The 19,797-nt window shown below is 43.1% G+C and overlaps 1 protein-coding gene across 2 annotated transcripts in view; it reads left to right on the forward strand.

Annotated features, from left to right (window-relative positions):
* Drp2 (dystrophin related protein 2) overlaps positions 1-19,469 on the forward strand; it is a 59,868-nt gene extending 40,399 nt beyond the window's left edge. For both annotated transcript variants that reach the window (XM_045140903.1, XM_004668781.3), the window contains exons 12-23: positions 5-206; positions 396-481; positions 2,666-2,823; positions 3,170-3,336; positions 6,809-6,920; positions 8,093-8,229; positions 8,482-8,547; positions 8,816-8,881; positions 9,729-9,872; positions 11,447-11,684; positions 15,287-15,410; positions 15,719-19,469. In XM_045140903.1, coding sequence (XP_044996838.1) covers positions 5-206; positions 396-481; positions 2,666-2,823; positions 3,170-3,336; positions 6,809-6,920; positions 8,093-8,229; positions 8,482-8,547; positions 8,816-8,881; positions 9,729-9,872; positions 11,447-11,684; positions 15,287-15,410; positions 15,719-15,843 — 1,625 coding nt within the window. In that variant the 3' untranslated portion in view covers positions 15,844-19,469. The remainder of the gene's footprint in view (positions 1-4; positions 207-395; positions 482-2,665; positions 2,824-3,169; positions 3,337-6,808; positions 6,921-8,092; positions 8,230-8,481; positions 8,548-8,815; positions 8,882-9,728; positions 9,873-11,446; positions 11,685-15,286; positions 15,411-15,718) is intronic.
* The last annotated feature ends 328 nt before the right edge of the window (positions 19,470-19,797 follow it).

A 19,797-nucleotide genomic window follows, 5' to 3' on the forward strand; every position in this document is an offset into this window, starting at 1 on the left:
CTAGTGGATCTGGTAACTTTAACTACAGCCCTAGAGATCTTCAATGAGCATGATCTCCAGGCCAGTGAGCACGTGATGGATGTGGTAGAGGTCATTCACTGCCTGACTGCCTTATATGAACGGCTGGAGGAGGAAAGAGGCATCCTGGTCAATGTGCCACTATGTGTAGACATGAGCCTCAACTGGCTCCTCAATGTTTTTGATAGGTAAAGCCTTCTAGTCCTGGAAGTCTGCAGGATAAATGTGATGGTGGGAAGGGTTTGTTCTCACGGTGGAAGGACCAGCTCAGCTTGGGGTATGGTTGGCCAGAGACCTGCTGGGGTCAACTCAGTGAGGAAAATAGCTACCAAGGTATTAACTTTTTATACATATTCAGTGTCTTCCTTTAAACCTAGTGGTCGCAGTGGAAAGATGCGGGCACTATCCTTTAAGACTGGCATTGCATGCCTGTGTGGCACAGAAGTGAAGGAAAAACTTCAGTGTGAGTACAACTCCAAATTCTAAGTGATGTTGGGTGGGAAAAGGGTGTTGCAGTAGGGTAGGAGAAAGGCGATAAGATAAGCAGAAGTTAGGTCTGTGGCTCAGCAGAGGGGTTCTTAGGCTACCTTATGATCATTCTTGGTCCCAGCCATTGCAAGAGAACATAACAGCCAAAGGCCACATGGACCTAAGGCTTACTGTTACTATAGTGTCACTCAGATGGTGAATTCTTTTGGTCTAATATAAGTTTTGGAGATCTTCATTGACTCCTGGTCATACCCAAGGTTATGATTTTCTAGTTTGAGTCTCTGTAGCCTAAGAGGTTTAGCTCTCTCAGTCTAGCTCAAGCCAAATCATGCATTCTCCTAGAAAATTCACCTGTCATTACATAGGCAGGGTACAATAATGTGCATTTTGTAGTAGCTGGATAGTATGCACTTCTATACTGTTTAACCTCCCTGGTCTGCTCTATGTTTGCTTTCCTCTCCTCTCTCCCTTGGGTGTCCAGCATCATAAACTTTTCTATAGCAGCAACATTAGTTGTTGAGTCCCGGGATGTGCTCACTGCTTTGTTGGCAGGGGTAAATGCTAGATTAATTCAGACCTAGTCTCCTCTTCAAGTAGTTTATAGTATAGAGGAAGAGTCAGAGATACACTGAAAGTATTTTAAAAACACCGATGAGGGGGTTGGAGAGATGGCTTAGCAGTTATGGCACTTGCCTACAAAGCCAAAGGACCTAGGTTTGGTTCCCCAGGACCCATGTTAGCCAGATGCACAAGGGGGCACATGCTTCTGGAGTTCGTTTGCAGTGGCTGGAGGCCCTACTTGCTCTCTCTCTCTCTCTCTCTCTCCCTCTCTCTCCCCCTATTTCTGTATCTCTCACACACACATAAATAAAAATAAAATATTTTAAAGAAAGCACTGATGGGCTGGAGAGATGGCTTAGCGGTTAAGCGCTTGCCTGTGAAGCCTAAGGACCTCAGTTTGAGGCTTGATTCTCCAGGAACCACGTTAGCCAGATGCACAAGGGGGCGCATGTGTCTGGAGTTTGTTTGCAGTGGCTGGAGGCCCTGCTATGCCCATTCTCTCTCTCTCTCCTTATTTCTCTCTCTGTTTGTCACTCTCTAATGAATAATAAATAAAAATAAACAAAAAAATTAAAAAAAAAGAAAGCACTGATGAGAGTAAGTGAAATAATGAAGACCATACTACCTTAGACCATAAAAGAGATGGCAGCTCTTTGGGAAAACACAGGGAAGGGAATGTCTGCAAGCATGTTGTGGCTGTGATATTACTTGTTTCACCCAACATTCCTTTGACATGAGCTGGACAGTGATTATCCTCATTTTTCAAATAACAAACTTGCTACCTAGTAAGGTTCTTGGTTTACCCAAAGGTCTGCAGCTACACTATAATGGATCCAGACCTCAAACTCAGGCATTTTGTCTTCTGCTTAATTCTAGGTCTTAGGTGAGTTATGAAGCAAGAGAGACAATAATGTATGGAGGAGATTGACTAAAGTTGACTTGGGATTGAAGAGGTCCTAGAAAGTCCTAGAAGAGGTGCCTTCTCCTGAGGGTGTGGAAGCCTGACTTTAATGCATATTCAGCACCCCCAAGGAATCCACATCTCTGTTTGACACTGCTGTCAGACCCAGCTCTCTGTTTCTTCTCTGTCCTCTCTCTGTCCTGCCCTTTCACCTCTGTTTCTTTCTGTGTCTTTCCTGCTCTTTATCCATTAGTCCTTTTATTCCCTCTCTTTATGTATGTCTTGTTTTTGCGTTGAACTCAGGAATACTTTGTTTGTAGAGCTCCTGGGCATCTAGAGTGTCAGGGATGAACTTCTTCTTTTTTTTTTTTTTTTTTTTTTTTTTTTGGTTTTTTTCTGAGGTAGGGTCTCACTCTAGCCCAGGCTGACCTGGAATTCACTATGGAGTCTCAGGGTGGCCTCGAACTCATGGTGATCCTCCTACCTCTGCCTCCCAAGTGCTGGGATTAAAGGCATGTGCCACCATGCCCGGCCTTAGGGATGAACTTCTTGATATTACAGTTTCAAAAGTTTTTAGCTCAGTGGATTTATTTTTTTCCCTGTCCTCCTTTTCTGCTTTTTCTCCTCATTCCATTCTCTGGTCACTCCTCTCACTCCTGAATTGGGATTGGCAATTATTAATGGTGGTCCCAGCAGATCTCTTCAGCCAAGTAGCCAACTCGGGAAGCCAGTGTGACCAACGCCACCTTGGTGTCCTACTTCATGAAGCCATTCAGGTGCCCCGTCAGCTGGGTGAAGTGGCAGCATTTGGGGGCAGCAATGTAGAGCCAAGTGTCCGTAGTTGCTTTCGTTTTGTGAGTATGGAACTGCTGGAAATAAGGTGGCAGGGAGGGAGGGAGGAAGGGAGGGAGGAAGGGATGAAAGGAAGGAGACTTAATATCAAGGCTTTTGGTCTGAAGTATTGAGATGTAATAGAGCTTATTGGCATGTACAATAGGACCAATGGTTCTCTTGGTTTTAAGGTTGGAGTCCTGTTAAGAAAGGTGCCAGTTCAACTAAGACAGGACAGAAGGTAGACACATCTAGAGAATAGTTAATCCAGGCCTTGCTGTTTCTCTGCCTCTCTGAAAACTAGTTAGCACTCTAGAGTTAAGGTAAGTTGGGCCTCAGTCATACTCATTAGACTTCTTATTTCCCTAGAGTACTGGGAAGCCAGTCATTGAAGCTTCCCAGTTCCTGGAGTGGGTTAACTTAGAGCCTCAGTCCATGGTGTGGCTGGCTGTTCTGCATCGGGTCACCATTGCCGAGCAAGTAAAGCATCAGACGAAATGCTCTATCTGTAGGCAGTGCCCCATCAAGGGGTTCAGGTAGGAAAATAATACTTGCTTGGAGTATAATCATCAGAAATATGCCATAAGACATACAAATCAAATACTATAGTGCATTATTTAATTATTATACTTATAGTTAATCTATGGTGTGTTAGTATATTATTGCAATCCTTCTTAACTGAGAATGTTTGACATTTAAAAATTTGGAAATGACGTTGGAAAAATAGCTTACTTGGCCAAGTGGTAGTCTAGTATGCCCTGGATTTGAACCCCAGTACTACATAAAATTGGGTGTCATAGTATATACCTGAAGTGGAGATAGGAGGTTATCTTTGGCTACATAGGAAGTTCAAGGCCAGACTGAAATATATGAGAGACTGCCTCAAAATAAGAATTTTTTTAAAATTGTATATGAAATATTTTGTTTTAGTTGTATAATATGTAGTACTATAGTCTAATGGAAATGTATAGTGTATATTATAGTACCTATGTATCAAATCAGTAAAGGTTTTAACCCCCTAGATAGAAGAGATGGGCAACCTGAACATGGTTTGTAACATCTACTAATTTATGTAATGTGAATGCTTTCACTCTAGCTCACTACTTATAGGAGGTCCCCTGGCAGAGTTGAAAAAACATCTACAGTTCCTCAGTGTTTACAGCATTTCCATTATGAAGATGCAGGACACATTACTCTAATCCCCAAATCCAAAATCTGTAGACAGTGCCCATCAAGGATTTCAGGATTTGGAAATGTTCAACCAGTAGTCTGAAATTATGCCAAAATCTTTTTTAAAAGCTCTAAAATGTAGCACACTTCTGATTTCAAATAAAGGATACCCAAAAGTACAATAGATAGGAAATGAGGAAATGGTGAGTTCTGAATATTTATTACCTTTGTTTCTTCTTATTTAAAATATTTATTTATTTATTGAGAGACAGATTGAGAGAGGGAAAATGGACACACTGGGGCTACTAGCCACTGCAAACAAACTCCAGACACATGCATCACCTTGTGCATCTGGTTTAATTGGGTACTGGGGAATTGAACCTAGGTCCTTAGGCTTTGTAGGCAAGCACCTTAACTGCTAAGCCATCCTTAGAGCCCTGCTTCTTCTTTTTTGAGGCTGAGTCTCACTGTAGCCCAGGGTGACCGGGAACTCACTCTGTAGCCCAAGGTAACCTCAAAACTCATAATTATCCTCTTACCTCAGCCTACTGAGTGTTGGGATTAATGGCATGAACCCCCACACCTGGCATTATTATTTTTTTGAGGTAGGGTCTCAATCTAGCTCAGGCTGACCTGGAATTCACTATGGAGTCTCAGGGTAGCCTCAAACTCACAGCAATCCTCCTACCTCTGTCTCCCAAGTGCTGGGATTAAAGGTGTGTACCACCACGCCTGGCACCTTTGTTTTTAATGTTTTATTTAATTGTGAACTTTTATTATTTAAAATTTTAAATAAGGGCTGTTTAGAAAACCATTGAAAATTTAATAATTAACCTTTTTGAACTGGTAGGAAGTGACTCCAGCACACTGTATTATATACCCACAACAAACCATAAGTACTAAACATTATTGAAATACTTTTGAAATCCTCCTGATTAAAATCTCCTCCTTCCTCCACAAAGGTAACTAATATAAAATGCTCAACTTGTGTGTGTGTGTGTGTATTGTTAAGGATAGAACTCAGGGCCTTGTACAAGCTAGCCAATTATACTAACACTGAGCTACAACCCTAGCCCAAACACTCACCTTTTTATATTTTATTTTTTTAAATATTTTATATTTATTTATTTGAGACAGAGAAAGAGGCAGGTAGAGCGAGAGAGAGAATGGGAATGCCAGGGTCTCCAGCCACTGCAAACGGACTCCAGATGCATGCACATCATGTGCATATGTCTTACGTAGGTCCTGAGGAATGGAACCTGGGTCCATTGGCTTTATAGCCAAGGGCCTTAACCACTAAGCCATCTCTCCAGCCCTTTATTTTTTTAATATTTATTTTTTATTTATTTGAGAGAGGGGTGGAAAATGAGCAAGCCAGGGCCTCATCAAGTGCAAATGAACTCCAGATACATGTGCCACTCTGTGCATCTGGCTTTACTTGGACTAGGAAGTGTAACCCACACCACCAAGCCTTAGAAGCAAGCAACTTTAACCACTGAAATCTCTCTGGCTCACACTCAACTTTTTTGTTTGTTTGTTTGTTTTTGTTTTTGTTTTTTAAGGTAGGGTTTCACTTTAGCTCAGGCTGACCTGGAATTCTCTATGTAGTTTCAGGGTAGCCTCGAACTCACAATGATCCTCCTACCTTTGCCTCCTGAGTGATAGGATTAAAGGCGTGCACCACCATGCCCGGCCATACTCAACTTTTTAAACTTTTCACAGTACTGTTACCCAACTGTCTCTATAAACACTATGGGTTTTGTAAATTTATTTTAGAGAGAGAGAGAGGCAGATAGAGAGAGAATGGGCATGTCATGGCCTCTAGCCACTGCAAACAAACTCTAGATGCAGGCTGCACCTTGTGCATCTGATTTCACATGGGTAATGAGGAATCAAACCCGGGCCATTAGACTTTGCAGGCAAGCACTTTGATCTTGGAGCCATTTCTCCAGCCCAACACCTGTCTTTTTTTTAAATCAGATGAGCAACCTAGGCACAGGTGGGATATGACATGTCCAAAATCACATGTTTAGTGGTAAATCCAGGAATAGATATTGGACTAACTAAGCCTAGGCACTTCACTTTTCTGTACTACTAGGTCTCGGCAGTTTATCTAGGCTTTGTTAAGAAACATGAAGGACTATTATGTATTATGTAGCAATATAGATGCTATTATTAGTAAGAACCTTTGAGAGGCTGGGTGTATATCTCAGTTGGTAAGATACTTGCCTAGTACGCACAAAGCTCTGGGATCAATCCCCAGCACCACCAGTCGTGGTGGCACACCATATATTCCCAGCACTCAGGAGACAAGAGCATCAGAAGTTCAAGTGTCATCATCCTTGGCTACATGTAGTGAGTTTGGGGTCAGTTTGGGATACACTGTGAGACCTTGTCTCAAAAACAAAAGAACAATAACAAAAAATTTTGAAAGACACTTGTAGCTAACTTAACTATGCTTCTTAAGTAATTTCCCTTTGTATTGGAAGTTTAACTTCTCTAGGGTAGGTGGGGTGGGGGACTTTGTTGCCATCCTTTACAGAGCTATCATAATGAGACATTTACCTGTACCTGCCCCCCCTTTATAAAAAAAAGGGTGATAAAAGGCTCTTTCCCACACTTCGTGAGAATATGGGCTTGTTGTGTCACGGGAATGCATAGTCTCTATAATAAGGCTATCCACTTGTTGAGGACTTAGCCACTGCTGTGTATGGGAGACAGCATGCTATGACTTCATGCCTCACCACCTTCTAATTTGTGTGCATATTTGGATGTTAGGGGACTACCAACACTGTAGCATATTGGATTATCTTTGCTATGATATCTCTTGTCCCTAAGGTACCGGAGTCTGAAACAATTTAATGTGGATATCTGCCAGACCTGCTTCTTGACAGGCAGAGCCAGCAAAGGCAACAAACTGCATTACCCCATCATGGAGTATTACACGCCGGTATGAAGCCCCTGTGGTAGGCGGGAGGGATAGGTCTCTTGTAAGCACTTGCCCAAGGTTAGCTCACTGTAGTCTGCTTCCCTGAAGGAGTATTCTCCACACAGTCCTGATGCTTCACTGGTGTGGGGCATTCAAGTCTCTTTATTCCTCACTAGGATACTTTAAGCTCTTCAAAGGGCACTCACTATTTTACTACAGAGAAAATCCCAGGGAACAAGCAGGTGCCTCCCTTGCCCTTGCTCACTTGAGCTTTTCCTGGTTAGCTTTCTGTACAGCTCCTGGATTTCTAGTTAGTACCAAAGTTCATGCTCACATTAATGCCTCACATCCTCTCTGGGAAGGAGCATTTTTTGTTTGTTTGTTTTGGTTTGCTTTCTTTTGCCTGGGCCTTATAAATTTTATTCAGGTTAGCATCCCTGAACTCAAGCCACAGCATGGCTCCTGGACTGTTCAAGACCCACACTCTACTCTATATGTAGCTTTCTGAGCTGACTGAGCTGACTATGTGTCCTCAGTGCCTTTATCCTGTCCCCAAAGATTCTCTCTGAGCCCCAAGCTTACTCCCGGATGTGTTTCTCTTCTAACCTACCTTCCCATTTCACTGTACATTTCCACTGCCTTTCTAAGGTGTCATTTCAAAATTGGGCATAGAAATGCATACTACAATATTCTCTTTGATAGCTGTGCTGGTAGAGGAAAGGACTGTAGACTGGAAAGAAATATGTCTCAGTGGGAGGAGGGGCCATGTCCTTTACTTTTCCCTTCTTATCATTAAAAAAAAAAAAAGTCAAACACAGTAAACTAGCCACAGATGAAAATCAGACAATTTCCTACCTCTTGTGTACAGTCTTAGAATTTGTAGAAAAGAGATTTTAAAATCCAGGAAACATATGCTCATTGTAAATGATTCAAATTATACAGATAGAGATGTTTGAAGTATACAATGGAAGTCTTTCTCTCTCCTCATCCTGGCTTCCAACTCTCCAGTCCAACCTCCCAGAGACAACCATTGTTCAGAATTTGGCATGTATCCTTTGAGATCTTTTTCTACTAGCAGGGTGTTGTGGGTGTGAACAACACTGGAATACCAGTCACACTTTATTCTCTAGGGGACCAGCCACAGACTATTTGGCAGCTACTAGGGTGAGTCTTTCTATCGCATCTCTCCCCAGACCACATCCAGTGAGAACATGAGGGACTTTGCCACAACCTTAAAGAACAAATTCCGCTCAAAGCATTATTTCAGCAAGCACCCTCAGCGAGGTTATCTTCCTGTGCAATCAGTATTAGAGGCCGACTGCAGTGAGACGTGAGTACCAGTGGTTGAGCAAGGGCCACGGGCAGCCTCACAGAGCTCATGTAGGGGCTAAAAAGGGACTGAGTCCCAGGTGGGCTGAGGAGTTTTCTGGGTGAAGACCAGTGACAGGGAAGGTCAGCTTCAGTAACCTATACTGTGGCCTGGGAAGGAGAGGAGAACCCAATCTCTGTATCTTGTTTCCATCTCCAGGTAAGGAGACCGAATGTGTAGCTGCCTAGTCTTTGATCTTTTGTTTTCTTCTAGGCCAGCTTCTTCCCCGATGTTGCCACATGCTGACACACATTCTCGCATTGAGCATTTTGCCAGCAGGTACTATCAGGTTTCTGTATGTGTGTGTAGTGGTAGTAGTAGAAGTAGGAAGTCCAAAGGGTACAGGGATGTACTTCTAGTCAGAACAAGGAGAATTGGGTCATGGTCAGGGGAGGTGCACAGTGGAATGTGGAGCATCCTGCAGGGCCCAACCCTTCAGGGTGGTTGGGAATCTCAAAGTCAAAGATCCTGTTGTGGGATTATAATGCTTGAGATGAAAGCAAGCCCCACATCCTATTTCCCTCTTGTTGTTGCTCTTTCTTTCTAGGCTTGCTGAGATGGAGAGTCAGAATTGTTCCTTCTTTAATGACAGCCTATCCCCAGATGACAGCATGTAAGTTTCCACAGCTGCTTCCAAAATAGCTCTCCTTGGGATCCTTTTGCTACTGTTTGTGAAGGGTACATCCTCATTGAGATGGGGTACTGGTGGTTAGAGTCCTTAGCTGCCTACAGAAGGAAGGCTGCTTGCTAGGCACAGTGCTTAATAAGAGGAGCAGATTTCACTCTATCAAGTGAGCTAGGGTGTGAGTGATGCATTACCACCCTGCCATCCAGCCATGTCCCTTTCTATGACAAGATCCAATACTTCTATGCCCAACTTTGAGGGAAGAAAAAAAAATGCTGTCATATAAAATTTCAGAAAGGGGCTATTGTTTTGTGTTCAAAATACCCAACTACCACCTAGTGCCACATAAGCCCTGGAGAAAAAAGCAAGACCTTGACTGCAGTTATGGTCAATGGAATTCCTGGTGCTATAGCATAGGGAAGGGACCCTTTTTTTTTTCTATATGGCTGTCCCTTGCCTGCTCCAGTGGCCTTGGAGTAGCTAGCTACATGGGTATGTCTGCGTCTGAATGCAACTTAGATCCCTAAGGGAAGTGAGAATGTAAAGGGAGGTAGAGAAGGAAACAGGCAAAAATAGTTGTGGTGGGAGGGGGTGTTTCCTTATTATATCCTTTTGAGCTATGGAACCCAGACACCCTAGCATCCTAGAAATGTTCTCTCCATACTTTCAGCTACATTTGAATACTACCATACCTCCAAAGCCTGAGCTCGGGGCCTTAAAAGAGAATCCCATCATACATATTCTAGAGCCTCTGCTGCAATCTCAGAACACATTCTCTGAGTTGTTTCTATGGTCAGTGTCTGCCTACCTCCTTCCTTTCCCAACACACATGCAGAGACGAGGACCAGTACCTGTTGCGTCATTCCAGCCCAATCACAGACCGAGAGCCAGCCTTTGGACAGCAGGCTCCATGCAATGTGGCAACAGAAAGCAAGGGAGAGCTAGAGAAGATCTTGGCCCACTTAGAAGATGAGAATCGGTAGGTATGGCTATTGAATAATTTTGTGTGGATTCCAGAGGCATCTCCATGCATTAATTGTGCAACCTTGACCAAGTTATTTATATTCTGTGATCTTCCATTTCCTCATCTGTAAAATAATACCTGCCTTGTGGGCCACAAGAGAAAACCAAATGAGGTTGGGCATATAATGTACTAGTCCAGTGCCAGGCTCATAGTAAGGATTCAATCAATGCTCACTCTTATAACACTTGCTTGAGTCATTATAATACTGACTTTCAAAGGACTTACTAGATGCAAGTTAAGAGTGTACAAACAGAATGAAGAAAGGAGTATAAAAAATGTCTTTGCTATCAAAGAATTTTTTGTGCAACAGCTATGGGAAGGTATATCAGTCAGGAAAAGTAATATTAAAAAAGCAATATTACATCATTTCAAAATTGAAGAGAGAACATGCGAGGGTTGGTAGCAGGTCCTTGGTAGACTTTGAGAGAGAGAAGGTGGCATCTGCAACCCCTCTTGGAATCATACTTTTCAAACATTAGTGTAACAAGAGTCACCTAGGAGCTTAGGAAAATATGAATTCTGATTCACAGGTCAAAGGGGGCTGAGTTTCTGTTTCTATCCAGCTGCCAAGAGCCATCTACACCACTAGTTGACATACTGTCTTTGAAATGGCAAGTCTTTAGAACAGTGCTCCTCACAGTGTGGAGTGCAGACAGGGATCATTTGCCAAGGGTGTATCACCAGTCTAGGAAAGATAAATACACAAATAGAAAGTAAACTTTTAGAAACTTTCTAGAAATTTGACCTTGTTGTGGTATTCAAGCACATAATTAGAGGATCCACCACACTGAGGCCAGCTTCAGTGTTATTGAACTTGTGTGGATGTGGTAAGTAGTGTGAACTGCAGACTATGGATTAATCATACACGTTAGGACAACACATTGCTCCACAATGGAGTGAAAGCAAACATGGTTTCTCACTAGGAAGAGTTTGGGAGCCCTTTATTAGAACAGCAGAGAGTAGCCTCTAAGAAATTTTGAGAAGAGAGTAACTCTGTTTAATTGCCCAAAAAAGGTGTTGCCCTAAAAGTAGGCTGTCTCTTTGATAAATTGATGACCCAGCATGGGCATCCAAAGTGGGCCAAGTACAAAAGCTGTAAAGAGAAGGGACAGAATGGGTGCTCTCTTTGTTCTGGTTTTTTTTTTTTTTTTTTTTTTTTTTTTTTTTGTCTTCCCCTGGAATCTAAAAATCTGTAAGTGCAGTAGGTAAGTCATTGTCCCTAATGCCTCTTTTATTTACAGACCATGTTTCTGCCTGATTTGAAGGTCAGAGTTAATCCCTAAAGCCTCAAAATCCTGAGACATTTCTTAGGTGAAATGTCAACTTTTTGCTCTGAGGTCTCAGGATGGCAGAGTAAATGTCACAGGTGCTAGAGAAGAAGTAGATGTGGTCACTCAAGCACAGCATGGCCAAGGTGTGGGCTTCGAGAGCATGGGATGACTCACACCTGGGAATGAGGGGACACCTGGGCTATGGGTAGCCTAGTGGCCCTGTTAGAGACATAGGCATTGCTTCTGTGTCCTTGGCAGGATTCTCCAGGGAGAGTTGAGGCGCCTGAAGTGGCAGCACGAGGAGGCGACCGAGGCACCCACCCTGGCTGAAGGTTCCACTGAGGCAGCACAGGAACACCGCAATGAAGAGCTTCTGGCTGAAGCCAGGATCCTCCGGCAGCACAAGAGTCGCCTGGAGACACGCATGCAGATCCTTGAAGACCACAACAAACAACTAGAGTCACAGCTACAGCGCCTAAGGGAGCTACTCCTACAAGTGAGACTGGAGACAGGAAGAACCAGGGCAGCCCTGGGCTCAGGGGGAAGGCATGGGGAGATGAAGTGCAGCAGAAAAGACAAGAAGGAGCTCCTTGCTTCTTCTCATGTTTCCTGGGCCCTGGCAGAGGTGATAGAGATGACTGATCCCATGATAGGCATTGGGCTTTCTCTTCTTGCCATTTTTTTTTCTTGGTCTTTTAAGGTAGGGTCTTACTCTAGCCCAAGTTGATCTGGAGTTCACTATATAGTCTCAGAGTGGCATCAACTCATGGCGATCCTCCTACATCTGTGTCGGGATTAAGGGCCTGAGCCACCATGTCCAGCTCTTCTTGTCATTTTGATGGGTCGTGTCTCCCAGTATTCACCACCTGTAAAAGTAGGTTCTCTAACCAAGAGTGAGAGCAGCCTGAATCAAATGGGATAAACATATTGATTAGGAAGTTTTTTGATGGGCATAACCTCTCCTTTTAGCCAAAGAAGAATGGAAGCTTCCCCCTAGGGTCAATGACGTTCCAAGCCATAGTCTTCTGACTTAGATTTCAGTACCAGGCATGAATTCTCTTCCACTGAGCAGTCTTCATATCCAACCAGATCAAAGTTGATTACCCCCATAACGTAAGTCCCATTGTTGCACTAGTGGGTACCTCTTGCCCAGCTGGCTGATATTTGCAGCTTTGAAGGATTCATAGCTGGTTCACACTGTCAGTGACATTTAACACCAACAGCTAGCATAGCACTTCCCAGTACTATGACAGCTAGCCAGTAAGGAGCTGGCTTCCATCTCAGATCCAGATTAATTTTTCAATATTCTGTGACTGCAGCCTTTGTTGTCTTCAGCAACAAGGTCTAAGAAATATTACAGAGCAAGTGGCAGACTAAATATGAGTGCTGCTTTCACTACTAATCAAATAACTGTCTCCAGGGAGATGGGGGAAGACACAGAGATTCAAAACTCATCAAAGCAGACAATAAGAGTCTGCTGAGAGTTCAAAACTAAAGAAGACTTGTAACATGCCCTCTGAGGCTCAGGAAACATTGTGGATGAGGGAATGTAAGAGCTACAGGGTGGGAAGGCATACTGAGGCATTGTCCTCCACACAGGAACTGACTGGTACATTCGTGTCTTCACATTGATTACCAATATCCCTACTGAGGAGGAGCCTCAGTGAGCTAGGGGTGGGGGGAGGGGGAAAAGAGGATAACCCAATGGAAATATGACCAAGTTTCAGTGTGTTCATATATTAAAGTTCCCAATAATTTTTTTAAAGTGAAAATGAAAGAAAGGAAAGAGAGAGAGATCCTTACTATAGCTATTAGGTGACTTGAAGAGTGCTGTGCAGGCAGGTGGAGAGGGCTAAAAAAGGAAGAAGACGGGCTGGATAGATGGCTTAGTGGTTAAGGCACATGCCTGCGAAGGCTAAGGACCCAGATTCCCACATCCACCAGATGGTGGCACAAGCATCTGGAGTTCGTTTGCAGTGGCTGGAGGCACTGGTGTGCACATTCTTTCTTCTTCTTCTTTCTTTCTCTCTCTCTCTCATAATAAATAAATAAAAATAGAATCTTTAAAAAAAGTTATGGGGCTGGAGAGATGGCTTAGCGGTTAAGCACTTGCCTGTGAAGCCTAAGGACCCCGGTTCAAGGCTCGGTTCCCCAGGTCCCACGTTAGCCAGATGCACAAGGGGGCGCACACATCTGGAGGTCGTTTGCAGAGGCTGGAAGCCCTGGCGCGCCCATTCTCTCTCTCTCCCTCTATCTGTCTTTCTCTCTGTGTCTGTCGCTCTCAAAAAAAAAAAAAAGAAGTTATGTCCAATGTATGAATATTTGTTTAAAAAAGAAGCAGCAGCAAGAGGGCAGTATGAACACATCCTTAGCCAGTTCTCTGCCACAGCACTTGCACTTCATCCTTGAATATCATACTCAAGTTACTGGGGGTGTGGAAGCAGAGAGAGGACTTCTAAGGTCTTGCTTCTTCACAACCCATTGGGCAAAGGAAAAAACTTTCCACAAGAGGGAATTCATGCCTGATACTGAAAACCTAGTCAAAAGCTTATAGGGGAAAAAAACACTTCAAAAATCATCCAAAATGTTGATTTTTTAAAAAGTGTTCAGAATGTTCACTGTTTATTTTATTTATTTATTTGAGAGCAATAGACAGAGAAAGAGGCAGAGACAGACAGAGAGAATGGGCACGCCAGGGCCTCCAGCCACTGCTAACGAACTCCAGACGTGTGTGCCAACTTTTGCATCTGGCTAACATGGGTCCTGGGGAATCGAGCCTCAAACTGGGGTCCTTAGGCTTTGCAGGCAAGCACTTAACCATTAAGCCATCTGTCCAGCCCTGGGTTTGTTTTTTTTTTTTTTGAGGTAGGGTCTTCCTCTAGCCAAAGGTAACTTGGAATTCACTATGTAGTCTCAAACTGGCCTCCAACTCATAGTGATATGCCTACCTCAGTCTCTCAAGTGATAGGATTAAAGGCATGCATCACAATGCCTGCCCCAAAATGTTGTTTTTTAATAGTGTGGCATTTGCTATCAAAAGCACATTTGGACATGTTTATTAACAGAAATATTTTTGCAATAGAGGAATGCCACTTGTTATGTTCTACCCCTTTGGTCTCTGGGAGGTCATGCATCTCTGAAATCAGATAGCCCTAAGTTTGAACTCAGGTTCTACCAGTTAATGACTTTGGGGTGTTAGAAAAGTTATTTAACCTCATTCTGCCCTGACTTTCTCATCTATAAAACAGGCATAATAATAATAACAACCTAGAATTGTATTCATCATAAGATGAGATAATTTATTACAATACAAGAATATAGTATAGTCATTATAAATGTTAACTATTGTTTGGCATTATATATAACAGGCATTCTCCAGATCCTCCAAGGCATAGTCTTCCCCTCTTTTTAAATCATATTTTTAGGTTAGCCTCATGGCATCTTCATATATATGTGTATCATACTTTATTCTCATTTGTTACCCTCCCTTGTGCCCCTCCCCCTCTATAGTTATCTTCCTCCCCATGCCAAATGGTCCTCCATTCTGCTTTTATATCATCTGTATTTCTTTACTCTATGTATTTTAAAGGGCAGTATTTAAATGAACTCCTAGAGATTGCCAACATATGCTGTTATGTTATCAACTGAGGATCAGACATAGAACTCTACAATTACAGATAAATTGTTTTTTCTCAATAATTTAATTATAGTTAAAATGACAGCAAAACACTTTTAGGTGCATTTCCATTTTACAAGATCTGGGAGCCTTTGACATAGGCTACTGAAGGGAGAATCCAATTGGTAATTAAATATTCTAATTGGTTTCTTAAGGGGAAGCCACTGTATAGGGCATTACAAAAAGCTTCTGAAAGACTTAGAGCAAAAAGGATAGGCATGAGGTCTCTGTGGTTGCTTTCTAAGCTTAGGAGTCTGTAAGAGTGAGGTCAAGAAAGCAAGACCATACAGGTGGGGAGCTTAGGCTACCAGAGTTACTGCCTGTTCTTTAGAATGTACATTAATAAAAAATGAATTTTAAAGCCTTTCAAAAATAAAAAAGAAAGAAAGACCACTTAAATTATGCCTTACCTCTTTTGCTAGCCACCTACTACTGAATCAGATGGCAATGGCTCTGCGGGTTCATCCCTAGCTTCTTCTCCACAGCAGTCAGAAGGCAGCCACCCTCGGGAGAAGGGACAGACTACTCCGGACACTGAGGTGGCAGGTAAGTTCCCTGACCCCATCTAGCCCCTTCATCAAATGGGTTGTCTGACCTCAGATTTCCTGCCCAAGATTTTCTAGGGCTGGGACAGGTTTCTCTGCATGGTTTTGAGCTTAGAGTCAGGTATAATTGGTTTATTGACTTTTTCATTCATTTTTCTTCTAAAAATGTAGTGAGTGCTCCGTATATACTAGTCATGGTAATGGGAAGATGCAGTGCTTTGGGCCCACCATTCCGCTGACAGCATCCTACCTTGGTCTCTAATAAAGGAGTCTTAGGTTGTCATCCAGAATCTCTCTTTTCCAACTTAGATGATGTGGGGTCAAAGAGCCAAGATGTCAGCCTGTGCTTGGAAGACATCATGGAGAAGCTCCGCCATGCTTTCCCCAGTGTGAGAAGCTCTGATGTGACTGCTAACACCCTGATGGCTTCTTGATGGAGCCAGATCCCCATCCTGTGGTCCATATTCCTCTCCTGGTTCTGGTCAATGCTTTCCCTCAGCCTTCACCCATCTTTCCAGTTCCCACGGGTCCAATATTCCTCAACTACTTATATGGGCTTAGAGCAGCAGCAGAGACTGGGTAGTATGTGTTGTGTGGTGAGGGAGGGCAGGGGAAGGAGAGGCATGAATCCTTTGACTCTTGAAATGTGCCCTTTAATCCTCAAGGTTGAGATCTGTCCTTTGTGTTACTTTGCTATTATAGCCCAGGCAAATAGCACTAAATTGAGAGCAGAGAATTGCCTTCAGAGCTAAGCAGTGCCCACTGGCCCCTTTCTTTTCTCCATGGAATTATGGAATGGGAAAAACCCAGTGGCCCCAGGGTATTTGCATTATGAGTTCACAGGGATTAGTTCTACTCTTCCCCAGGTAAGGGAGGTGAAAGGGTAACCTAAGATCACCCCCCTTCCCAAGTATCCCAAAAGAAGTTTGGGCAGGGTGTGTTCTATTCAACTCCATGGCATAGCTCTAGCCTTCCAAATTCTACCTATATTTCCTCCTCGAATATTTTCAGTTCCTTCTGCCATAGTTGCTCATAGATCATCCTTGAAGGAGGAACAGTTCATTTTGACTCTTACTCCATTTTACATATGGAAACATTAAAGAAATACTTGTGGGTTTGTATTTTGTCCCTGATTCTCTTCCCTGAAGGCCTCAGCATTCTAACAGACCCACTAAAATAGTCTAGAAACCTAGCTACAGCCATTTTGGTATTCTGAGTCTATCCTAATAGACCATAGGTAGCTTTTCCAGCAATGGGATCCTGTTCTCTCTCCTTGAGTAAAGAAAGGGAAACAGCCCTCTATCTTAGAGGAGTATGACTGCCTGACACCCTCCAGGCTGAGACACTTCTGAATCAGGTGAGGTGGCTGATTGCCTCCAGCTAATCATAGGCCACCCTGAAAAGTGACCCATTCTTAAGAGACACTAACTCCAAATCAGAAAGCAGGCTGCATTTGACTCAGACAGTAGCAAGGCCTTCTTGTGTATAAAGCTGTTTCTAACTAAAAGGTGAACCCAATCCTCAAATGGAGCTAACTCTTCCTAGGCAAAATATACCATACCCTTTTGTCCAGCAATTGTTAAAAATAGAGAGTGGAGGTAGGAAGAGTGGGAACTTGGAACAGAGTCAGAGTCTATTTGGGATGCTTTCTACCAAGAGGAACTTTTTTTTTTTTCCCAGAGCCTTGCAGTTGACTTAATTTGCCTGAGTTTATTTTCACACATACCTGTTCTACATATCTACTGTGCATCAGTGCCCTCCCAGCCTCACTCACACATTAAATTCTAATACCTCATGAAGAATTTATGTTCTGCCTTGCTCTTTGTTAGACTCAACCTCTGGTTGGAAAGACAGGTGCATCCTGACTGATCCCCAACACTGATGTTTAGGATGAACTCCCCTAAAGACCAAAGCAATATGTGTCTGTGACCATAAAGTAATCTAATAGGAACAGTCATTATGTTCTCTCCAGTAGTTGCAAACTTTGTACCATTGAGACCTGGGCCTTGGATGAAATTTCCTGGCCACCTCTAAGATGATTCAGGTATCACAATAAGGCACATCCAAGGTCTACTCATGCCATGCAGAAAGGGAGGAACAAAAGACATGTATTAGCTATTACAAGGCTAAAACAGATGTGTTCGCTAGTCTTTACCAATTACTAAGATCTGGTTCCAGATCTTAAAGTAGTGATTTCCACCAAGATCAGGAGGGACTGAGACAGTTAGGGTATTGTGTTATGGCCAAGCAGGTTAGTAGGTATAAATTCTGGGAGCCTAACTTCTTCTATTTCAGAGAGGCAGAGCAGGAACTTGGGTCCAGAAGCCAAGACTGTCTCTTCTTCAAGTAAGCCACAGGTTCAAGGTTCAGACTCATATTTCATCTGTCTCAATACTGGTGAGGTATCTGGACAGGAAAACTGGGTATCTGCATGCATGATTAACAGGTGATAAGCAGACACCAAACACAGAGCCCGGGCATCAGTCAGAATGGAGCATCTTTGTAGAAGCCTAGATTGTAGGCAGGATTCAGAGAGAAGAAATTTGTTTGGGGACAAGATAGTTTGAAATTTTTAGTTATATGCTGGCCTAAGCCTTCCAGGGGAAAATATTATGGAACAATCAATCATTTATGAAGGAAATTCTTTCTGTAATCCACATCCCACCCAAGAGGTCTTGGGGTGTTGAGATCTGTGGCAACTGCACTGGGCCAGGCATGGTAGAAAAGATGTAGATCTTGTTATGTAGGATTTGTGCTGTAGGTGGACTGAAGCAGCATGTCAGGGGGTGAATTCTCACCAAGGGACTCACTGGCACTTTGCTCTTGTGTTTACCTGTAAATCCTGAGGTTAGTATGTTGCTCCAGGGTCCAGTGGTAGTCACTGATACATGTGAGGTAAATGGCTCCTTGAATACTGGGAATCCACTTTGGGGTTGGATTCACCAAAATGTGTCTGTTTTGGGGTATGTGTTATGTCTTCAGGAGTGTTGTGTAATGTATGGCCCTGTACTGGAAGGTGGTGAAACAGTTGCTGGGTTGATAGCCTAAGCAAAACCTAATGACTCACGGGATTAGCATAAGTAATAAAGAATGTGTTTGCTGGAGCTGTTGCCAAGTAGTATAGGGAATTTATTCTTGATAGAATTGGATAGGTAACAAAAAGCCAGCTAGATAGAGCAGAGTAAATTCATACCAATTGGCAATTGTGAGGGAAAGCTGACTAGCCAAAGGGCATGAGGCTCTGATACAGTTCCCTAGAGGGTTTTTGCACACAGGGGGAACATGTACCCTTTCTTCCAGAATGCAAGGCTGGAATCATGACACTCAAGTGCCTGTTTCCTTCAAGGCTTAGAGCTGGGCAATTCTTCCCTATAGAGACCTGTTTGAGTTATTGGTATTCCAAGAACTGGACTGGCAGGATGTAAGAAAACATGGGGTAAGGCAGAGCCCAAGCCTGGGAGATCCTTTCCCACCAGATTAATTTTAACAAATACCTTTGCTTCCTGAGATATGTGCTTAAAATGGTTTGGCTTTCATGCCCAGCTTCAGGCTGGATCATTCTTTAGACTCACTTTTCTCTGGGCCCACTTCTGGTCAGGAATTCCATCCAATTTCTCTTGATAGATAAACCACAAAGTAGCTGCCTCAACTTGAACAGTCCTAGAGAAGAACCTGTAGGCATTGCTCTAGGCAGTGGAATCAGCTGTCTAGTCCTGTATCTGGGCCTTCCTGCCAAAACCTGGCACTGGGAACAAAGAAATACTTCAGAGACTCCTCATTGCTTTCACATTAATGACTGTGGGAGAGGGGAAGGCTCAAGGCCAGGGCTCTGCCCCCAGTGTCCATCTACTCCTACAGCTGCATATTTGGAAGGAGATCTGCTCAACACCCTTGCTGTTCTCAGGGCAGTATTGAAGACAGATTGAAGCTCACTATGATGCTTGCTGCTTGTAAGAACTAGTCACAAGAATGAGAGTTAGGGAAGGGATTTGGGGGAGGTGTCAATAGTGGAATCCAAGTTTGGAAGAGTTGTGGATTAAGGGGAGCAAATATAACTCTGATTGCCACTCACTGTGGTGCTTTCCCCATTTTTCCTTGAATTCTGCTTTGAAAAGAATAAATTTGTATTTGTTTATTTTGATTTTTCGTGTCTTTCTCTCTCATTCTGTTAACCCCAATGTTTCTCTTACTCCAACATGAGAAGAGAGGATGGATCTAGAAGACTTACGAGCACTGCTAAAGCGAAGGCCATGGTTTTTGGATTGGTGGCGTCTCAAGTTCTTCCTTCCAAAATATAAGGAATTATTGCCACACAGGATAAGCTCAATACATTAATTCCTAGATTTCATCTTAATCAATCTGAGGAGATTTTCCATCAGGTAAAGCAA

This window comes from Jaculus jaculus, chromosome X (genome assembly GCF_020740685.1).
Source record: "Jaculus jaculus isolate mJacJac1 chromosome X, mJacJac1.mat.Y.cur, whole genome shotgun sequence".
In the NCBI taxonomy this organism is placed as follows: Eukaryota; Metazoa; Chordata; class Mammalia; order Rodentia; family Dipodidae; genus Jaculus; species Jaculus jaculus.